Source organism: Xenopus laevis, chromosome 7S, assembly GCF_017654675.1.
Source record: "Xenopus laevis strain J_2021 chromosome 7S, Xenopus_laevis_v10.1, whole genome shotgun sequence".
Classification (NCBI taxonomy): domain Eukaryota; kingdom Metazoa; phylum Chordata; class Amphibia; order Anura; family Pipidae; genus Xenopus; species Xenopus laevis.
Window position 1 is genome coordinate 110,594,826 of NC_054384.1, and position 9,027 is coordinate 110,603,852.

A 9,027-nucleotide genomic window follows, 5' to 3' on the forward strand; every position below is an offset into this window, starting at 1 on the left:
ATATGCCTTTGTGCTGGAGGGAGATGGGCGACGTGGGTCTGAAGACCCTTTGCTCCCTTGTGCCTGTTGGCCGAGCAGGTCGGTGATAAAGGGGGTCCCCTAACTCTGGTGAAGGGTAGTCTGAAGAATTAAGGGTTATTTTGGGCCACCGTTAGTATGATGTAGAGAGGGATATTCTGGGACAATTTGCAATTGGTTTTCATTTTTTATTATTTGTGGCTTTTGACTTATTTAGCTTTTTATTCAGCAGCTCTCTAGTTTCAGCAATTGGTTGCAAGGGTCCAAATTCCCCTAGCAACCATGCACTGATTTGAATAAGAGACTGGAATGTGAATAGGAGAGGCCTGAATAGAAAGATGAGGAATAAAAAGTAACAATAACAATACATTTGTAGCCTTACAGAGCATTTGTTTTTTTTTTAGATGGGGTCAGTGACCCCCATTTGAAAGCTGGAAAGAGTCAGAAGAAGGCAAATCACTAATAAACGATAAAAAAAAAAAAATAATGAAGACCAATTGAAAAGTTGCTTATGAATTGGCTACTAAACATACTAAAAATTAACTTAAAGGGGTTGTTCACCTTCCAAAAACATTTTTCAGTTCAGTTGATTTCAGATTGTTCTCCAGAAATAAAGACTTTTTTTCAATTACTTTCCATTATTTATTTGTTACAGTTTTTTTTCCAAAATCTAAGGGGCACATTTACTTAGCTCGAGTGAAGGAACAGAATAAAAAATACTTTGATTTTCGAACTTTTTTTTGGCTACTTAGACTATCGAATAGTCGAACGATTTTTAGTTCGAATTGTTCGATTCGAAGGTCGAAGTACCGTCTCTTTAAAAAAATCTTCGACCACCTAAAACCTACCGAGCACACATGTCAAACTATGGGGAAGGTCCCCATAGGCTTTCTAGGCAATTTCTGATTGAATGAAAATCGTTCGATCGATGGATTAAAATCCTTCGAACAGTTTGATTCGAAGAATTGAATTGTTCGAACAAATATCGCTAAATCCTTCGACTTAGAAATTCGAAGGATTTAACTGTGACAGTTGAATATTGAGGGTTAATTAACCCTCGATATTCAACTCTAAGTAAATGTGCCCCTACGTGTAAAGTTGAATGTCTCTGGTGTTTGAGTCTGACAGTTCAGTAATTCAGGTGCAGATTCTAAACTGTATTTAGTTGCTCCATTTCTCAGTATATAATATAATAATATAAGTGCAACTATTGTATCAAGTCTAACAGTTGCCTTTAATGACACTCAGGGATTCTGCTCAACAGGGACAAAGATAAGAAATGTGTCAACTAAATGTATCAATTTAGAACAGTTTACAGGGTCGGCGACCCCCCCACTCCCAGAGCTGCTTTAGAGGGTGATTAAAAAAAAAACACTTCAATATTAGAAAAACAGTGACACATAGAAAATAGAAAGTAATTGGAAACGTCTTTATTTCTGGTGATCTGTCTGAAACCAACTAGTTGTTGGAAGGTGAACAAAACCCTTTAAAAGTGAACCAACTAGAGTCCTGCAGCGGGTCGGGTACCCGTGGGTTACCCGCAAAAACCTGCGGTACCATGCGAGTTGCGTTTAGAAGTTCCAGGTGTGAGGATAACCACGGGTCGGCGGTTCTGTGGGTCGGGCCGTGGGTCTTCTCAATATCGATATTCACTCCTTTCGTCTGGTTACGTCTAATTCCGATGACGTCACTTCTGGTTTACAATGACTGATTCTTGATGGTCAGTGGGTCGCGGGTTGCGGATAAGGTACCTGCGAGTAGGGTCGGGTAGCGGGTAAGAATGCGGGTTGGGGTCCGGTCCCAAAAAATGGACCCGCGCAGGACTCTAGAACCCCTTTAATGCGAAGTCGTTGCCCCCCTGATGCGCAATGTGTGTTTTACACTTGCACTTTTGCACTTGGGTGAATAAAGCACCTTGGGCTTTATAAGAAAAACAAATATTCCTGTCGCTATGGGACATTTTGGTGCATTTCACAGTTCTGTCTCCCATACACTTGCCCTGAGCTGCTCATATTCTATATAGAACTTCATACCTCCTCCAAGGAACCCAGTAACTCCAGACAACTCTGTACAAAACAGTTTAATATAATCCCCCGGAACATATGCAATGACATCAGCCCAAAAACACAGATCTGCGCGTGTTATTGTACAATATTGCTTTAAGAATTTAACCCTGAAGTGGCTGGACTAAAGCTGCCAGCATATGCCTTAACCCAGGGATCCCCAACCTTTTGAACCCGTGAGCAACATTCAGAAGTAAAAGGAGTTGGGGAGCAACACTACCATGCAAAATGTTCCTGGGGTACCAAATAAGGGCTGTGATTGGCCATGTAGTAGCCCTATGTGGATTGTCAACCTACATTGAGACTCTGTTTGACAGTACATCTGGTTTTTATATGTCTCCAAGACTAGAATTCAAAAATAAGTTCCTGCTTTTGAGGCCACTGGGAGCAACATCCAAGGGGTTGGGGAGCAACATGTTACTCACGAGCTACTGGTTGAGGATCACTGCCTTAACCCTTAATAAGGTTATAATGTGGTTAAACAAAGAGGGTTTAAGGTCCCCTTTAAATATCAATCCTGGTTTATGTTGTTCCAAAACAAGGGGGAGGGGGGGCACCCAAAATCTTTTTTCTGCAGGGCGCACTAGGGGTGCAGGGAGATGGATTTAACAAAAACAAACTTGTTCTGTAACCAGATCACATGATTTTATTCCTAAAATGCAGCTCAGAGAGTGGCTCTAATCCTTGTGACCGAGGGCCCGATGACCTTAATCAAAACAAACTGCCAGTCAGTGGGAGCCGCCGCCCATTGTAATACATTTTAGGGCAAAATTTCATCTGTTAAAACACAGTAACATCCTGTTATAGGATTGGCTGTCAGTATCAGCAGACCCAGAGCGGGATAAGTGTCCTGAACCAGAACCGGACCTAATCTCACAAATTCCAGCCGGGGGGTAAAGAGAGTGTTGTTAATCATCATTATCCCCTTCCTCCTCATCCATGTCTTCCTCTTCACTCTTCTCCTCCGTCTCATCTCCAAATTTCTGGAACTCGCCTGTTTCTGCAGTCCATATGGATTTGATGGAGACTTTAAACTCGGCCATTTGGAAGCCGAATAATTTCTGTATGGGAACAAGGAAAGGGAGGGGGTAAGGAACAAGAGTTAGTGCCCACAGGACAGGGAAATGGGGGTCCATAGATCACAGAATAAACTGAAGGGCCAGACATATTTGGCTTCATTAAAGGGCATCTAAAGCAAATGCTTACGGTACACATAAGGCTTTATTGGAACCAGTAATCAACATACTAATTGTAAAAGTGCAGAGAGGGAAACATTTCTGCATATTTACTTTGATACCTTATCAGGTTTTAGTTTCCCTTTAAACCGGTTTTTGTTAACCGTTAAATTCACTTGAAGTAAGATGCAGACGGATATTCTTTATTTCATGGTTTTGGAAATATTTTGCTTTTTGTTCAACAGCTCTTCAGTTTGGTATTTCAGCAGCTAGCTGGTTGCTAGAGTCCAATTTACCCTAGTAACCAGCCAGTGGTGTGAAAAACATTGCAATAAAAAGGAACATTTCAGCCTCAGATGATTTTTTTTTTTTTGGCTGCTGGGGTCAGTGACCTCTGTTTGCAAGTTGAAAAGAGGCAGAGGCAAATAATTCTAGAACTTTAAAAAATAAAGGCTAATAGAAAATACGCTAGGAATAGGACATTCTATAACATACCAAAGTTAACATGAAAGAAAATCTACCCCTTCAAGCCCTTTTACTTACCAAAATCCTGGCTTGTTCTGGTGTTAATACGTCCCCCTCTTTACACACGTCATAGTCTGACAGTAACGTGATGACTCCTGCCGGAGAGAAAAGCATCAGGTTTGGAAAACTGCACTGACAGTTGCTTCCTCCCAGCACCGAAAAGCACAGTTGGTTGAGTATCTGAGTTAGTTACTTACTGTGTAGGTGGGGGATACCCAGTCACTCCCATATACAGTCCCAGTGCAGTAGATACAGTGGGTTCCCTGGGTATATAGGGTGCAGGTGGGGGAGGGGTGTGGGATACAAAGTCCCAGTACAGTAGGTACAGTGGGTTCCCTGGGTATATAGGGTGCAGGTGGGGGAGGGGTGTGGGATACAAAGTCCCAGTACAGTAGGTATGTGGGCAGGTTGTTTCTGTGTAGGTGGGAGAGGGGTGAGGATACAATAATTATGAATCAACTTCACGCCGATTTTGTATTCACCTTTTTTCAGAGCAGTGGGGAGTCCCAGTTGCCGTAACTGTGGTTCCATTGAGTGAGTGAACTGATCCAGAGGCCCGGCATCCAGTACCACCGAGTATGTGGCTTTTTTTCCAGCTCTGGCAAAATCAGTTTCCTTGTACTGATCAAACCACCTGCAAACACAGAGCCCGAAAATTAGGGATGCACCGAATCCAGGATTTGGCCAAGATTCTGCCTTTTTCAGCAGGATTCGGATTCAGACGAATCCTTGTGCCTGGCCGAACCGAATCCGAATTTGCATATGTAAATTGCAGGGAGGGTGGGATTTCACATGACTCGTGACTTTTTGTTACAAAACAAGGAAGGAAACCAATTTTTTCCACTTTTTCCTTCCCCGCCCCTAATTTGCATATGCAAATTAGGATTCGGTTCGGGATTCGGCCAAATCTTCTAAGGTGGATTCGGCCGAATCTTCTAAGGTGGATTCGGTCGAATCCGAAATAGTGGATTCGGTGCATCCCTACCGAAAATGTATCAGCACCTCAGTCCAGTCCAGGACAAGATCCCCCGACAGTAAAAAGGTTATTACAGTGAGAGCTGGGAAGGGCAGCTGTACTGGCAGATACATTAGACAGCTCTAAGAAAGGGTCGGGTGCACTTTTAGTAAGTAAGAATGTGAGCCTTTTTGGACCACGTATACTATTTAGACTTGACATACTCACTCTTCCACTTCTTTCTCTGTCCGGTTAGTGAACAGGAGTCCAACCTCCCCTTTCAGGCACTTGCTCAGCTAAAGAGAAACGGAAGGAAAAAGCATTGAACTTGCACATCTGGGCTCTGCGGTATCTCTCTACTCAATGCAGTGCGTGTGTATTTCCCCAAACCCACAGAAACTGGATACAATTATTGTACTGATGTCACTATAACATCACAGTTAATATAAAACACTGCCAGGATTTGCCCCAGCCTTGTAACTACCAATCAGCAGTTAGAATTTATGGGCACAGCACTGTTACAGTAATGAAATGAGACATCTGATTGGTTGCTATGATTTCAGTGTTGTGTCTTTAACATAAAAGAGGATTCATAGGAGCGTTACCTTGTGTAAATTATCCTTGTATTCATCACTGACACCTTTCCCCAGCGCCACCATCATCACCTTGTTCTTCCCAAAGAATAACCTGCCGACCAAAATAACAGTCTGAATGCAGTGGGTTAATGCCACTCCTCCCTCCAAATAGCAAGTGGCTCACCCAAACACTCATTTTCTGCAACATGAAAGATATTTCTAAGCAACTTCCCATTCTCCATTCATTCTTTATTCTCACTCGCTCTATAGTTGTGTAACGGCCGTTGCTATTAAAGGGGTTGTTCACCTTTAAATTAACCGTTATGTAGAGGGATATTCTGAGACAATTTGCAATTGGTTTTCATTTTTTATTATTTTTAGTTTTTGAGTTATTTCACTTTCTATTCAGCAGCTCTCCAGTTTGCAATTTCAGCCATCTGGTTGCTAGGGTCCATATTCCCCTAGCAACCATGCACCGATTTGAATAAGAGACTGGAATATGAATAGGAGAGGCCTGAATATAAAGACGAAGAATAAAAAGTAGCAATAACAATACATTTGTAGCCTAAAGCTGGCCATGGACGTAGATCCGATCGTACGAATCTTGGATTCGTACGATTTTCAGACCGTGTGCGGAGAGTTCTGACATTTTTCGTCTGGCGGAGATCGGTCGTTTGGTCGATGGGACAGGTTAGAAAATGTTCTGTCGGCTGCCGATAATATCTCTAATCGTACGATTTTCAGTGGGAGACTGTCACCAGCTTTGGTTGGACATAGATATCGTACGATTACTGTCAGGGGCAGAACATTGCTGATCTGTTCTTTAACTAATCTGACTGGTAAGACTTGAGATCTGAATGGTTAGTGGAGGGTCGGGAGATGGGAAAGTCCGATCGTACGATGATTCGTACGATGATTCGTACGATGATTCGTACGATGATTCGTACGATGATTCGTACGATCGGATCTTTGCGTCTATGGCCAGCTTTACAGAGCAGTTATTTTTCTAGATAGGGTCAGTGACCCTCCCCCCCATTTAAAAGCTGGAAAGAGTCAGAAGAAAAGGCAGCAAATAATTCAAAACATATGAAAAAAAAGGAAAAAATAAAGACCAAATGAAGAGTTGCTTAGGATTGGCTTCTCTAGAACATGCTAAGTTAACGCAGGACTCTTGTCCCTGTCTCTGGTGTTTGAGTCTGGCAACTCAGTAATTCAGGTGCAGACTATAAACTGTTACACTGTTGCTACAATTAGTTGCTACAATTAGTTGCTACAATTAGTTGCTACAATTAGTTTCTACATTTCTCAGCAGCATCTCTGGAGTATTAACAGCTATATCAGTTCTAACAGCTGCATTTAAAGGGGTGGGTCACTTTTAAACAACTAGTTGGTTTCAGACAGATCACAAGAAATAACGAATTTTTCCAATGACTTTCTATTTTCTGTGCGTCACCGTTTTTCTAATATTGAAGTATAAAGTGTCATTTTTCACCTTCTAAAGCAGCTCTGGGAGTGGGGGGTCGCCGACCCTGTAAACTGGTCTAAATTGATACATTTAGTTGATCCATTTCTTATCTTTGTCCCTGCTGAGCAGAATCTCTGGGTTTCATTACAGGCAGCTGTTAGACTTGATACAATAGTTACTGATACTCCAGAGATGCTGCTTTAATGAAACTCAGGGATTCTGCTCAGCAGGAATAAACACAAGAAATGTATCAATTTAGATTAGTTAAAGAGTCAGCGACCCCCCTCCCAGAGCTGCTTTAGAAGGTGAAAATAGAAAGTCACCAATAGAAAGTAGAAAGTAACTGGAAAAAGTCTTTATTTCTGGTGTCTGGTTCTACCCCTTGAGACAATGCCGCAGAATTCAGCTGATTAACAGAACTAAAGTAGAACTAACGTGCGCTGTTATTTCAACAGTCTCACAGGTATTAAACTAGAGATGCACCAAACCAACTATTTTGGATCCGGCCGAACCAAGAATCCTTCGCGAGAGATTCGGTCGAACACTGAAACAAATACTAATTTGCAAATGCAAATTAGGGTGGGAAGGGGAAACCATTTTTTTACGTCCTTGTTTAGTGATATAAAGTCAAGCTATTTCCCTCCCCGCCTCTAATTTGCATTTGGTTCGGCTGAGCAGAAGGATTCGCCCGAATCTGAAATCTGCTGAAACAGGCTGAATCCTGCCCGAATCACAAACCGAATCCTGGATTTGGTGCATCTCTATATGAAACCAATGAAATTGTGGACTGCATGTTTATTGTTAAGTTACTTAGTATAGTTATTTGTATTGTGCAAACAACAGTTTTTAGGTGCACTTCCACTTTAAAAACAATTTTTTTTTTTTTATACAGAATAAGGATGAATGACATTCTGGCAGTATAACAGGCAATGGTGGCTGAAGGAATAACAATGTGCAGTGACCCCCCCCCCACACACACAGGAAGGGGACCCTCAAAACACCAATCACTTACCTGCTGTGCTTCCACGCGTTTCGGACGTCCTTCAGTTTGTTGTTCCTCATATTCTCCACAGAGAGCACAAAGATGTACTTGTAGGTGTCCACGCATTTCCGCAGCTACAACAAGTGCCAGTTTGATTAATGACAAAAAATCCAAGGAGAACTAAAATTTTTGTCCCCCTCTCCACCCTCAGTGACGCAAATCTGGAAACTTGGTGTCCTGGGTCGGTGCAAATAATTTCTAAGAATTGCTCCTCTCTGGGGTATATTGGGATCTATTTACTGAATTAGAGGAGTGTCTTCTACATGAGCTTTTCATAGCAACATCACTGGGCCCCTAGACTTACACAATTTAAAGGAGAACTAAAGACTAAAAATGAATGTAGCTAAAAATGTCCTATTTTATATAGTGAACTTATTGCAGGAGGCTAAAGTTTGAGCTTGTCAATAGCAGCAATGATCCAGGACTTCAAACTTGTCACAGGGGGTCACCATCTTGGAAAGTGTCTGTGACACTCACATGCTCAGTGGGCTCTGATTGGCTGTTGAGAAGCTAAGCTTAGGGCTCGTCACTAATTATCCAGCAGAAAATAAGCTTCCCTGGCTGTAATATAAACTGATGCTACAGGTTTGCTGATTATTCAATTCTGATGCTAATTGCACTGGTTTCTGTGCTGCCATGTAGTAATTATGTGTATTAATGACTAATCAGCCTTATATTGTGACATTTCTATTCTATGTGTACTGTATATTGTGAGTGGCTCCCTAAGCTCAGTAAGTGACAGCAGCACAGAGCATGTGAATCAGTGAATCAGCAGAAAAGAAGATGGGGAGCTACTGGGGCATCTTTGGAGACACAGATCTCGCTTTCGTGGTGGGGGGGGCATATAAATAACTGGCCCTGGGGGTTCTCACCTCTTCTATGAGATTCTGCTTCACCTCGAGTCCTTTCTTGGCTGTTTTGGTTAAGGAAACTGAAGGGAAAGAAGAAGAGAATGAATATCAAGGCAACAGACAAATCTTCCCACATCACCAGCCCCGAGCGCCCCCGTCTCACCCTTCTTATCCCTCTTAGACTTGGGCATGGCTGGAGACTCTGCGAGTACAGTCACGTGTCTGCTCCGGCAGCATGCGCCTCATTCCTGAGGACCTTAGCCCGCTCGGTGCATTGTGGGATACCATAGCTGTTTAACGTGAAGCCTGAACAATCCAAGTCCCCGCGGGCAGTGTTACTACTCGCCGCCGTTTTACA

The 9,027-nt window shown here is 42.5% G+C and overlaps 1 protein-coding gene across 2 annotated transcripts; it reads right to left on the reverse strand.

Moving 5' to 3' along the window:
* Positions 1–2,083: 2,083 nt before the first annotated feature.
* mrto4.S (MRT4 homolog, ribosome maturation factor S homeolog) lies at positions 2,084–9,013 on the reverse strand. Of its 2 annotated transcripts, XR_005963097.1 has the most exons (9): positions 8,833–9,013; positions 8,691–8,749; positions 7,789–7,892; positions 5,342–5,423; positions 4,965–5,032; positions 4,264–4,415; positions 3,800–3,876; positions 2,531–3,142; positions 2,084–2,225 (listed from the first exon to the last, which is right to left on the reverse strand). XR_005963097.1 is itself a non-coding variant. In XM_041571763.1 (8 exons), the coding sequence occupies exons 1-8, from the start codon at positions 8,858–8,860 to the stop codon at positions 2,990–2,992; spliced, it is 723 nt and encodes a 240-aa protein (XP_041427697.1). In that variant the 5' UTR covers positions 8,861–9,013; the 3' UTR covers positions 2,084–2,989. The 2 variants fall into 2 exon arrangements, 1 of the variants encoding a protein (XP_041427697.1); XM_041571763.1 differs by having other exon boundaries at positions 2,084–3,142.
* Positions 9,014–9,027: the final 14 nt, after the last annotated feature.

What these genes read in the sequence shown, in the direction of transcription:
- mrto4.S (XM_041571763.1), bottom strand. Translation starts at nt 8,860, where the DNA reads ATGCCCAAGTCTAAGAGGGATAAGAAGG. An exon ending in ACAAGGATAATTTACACAAG is followed by an intron (nt 5,033 to 5,341) that starts GTAACGCTCCTA and finishes GTTTCTCTTTAG; the next exon opens with CTGAGCAAGTGCCTGAAAGG. An exon ending in ACAGAGAAAGAAGTGGAAGA is followed by an intron (nt 4,416 to 4,964) that starts GTGAGTATGTCA and finishes CTGTGTTTGCAG; the next exon opens with GTGGTTTGATCAGTACAAGG.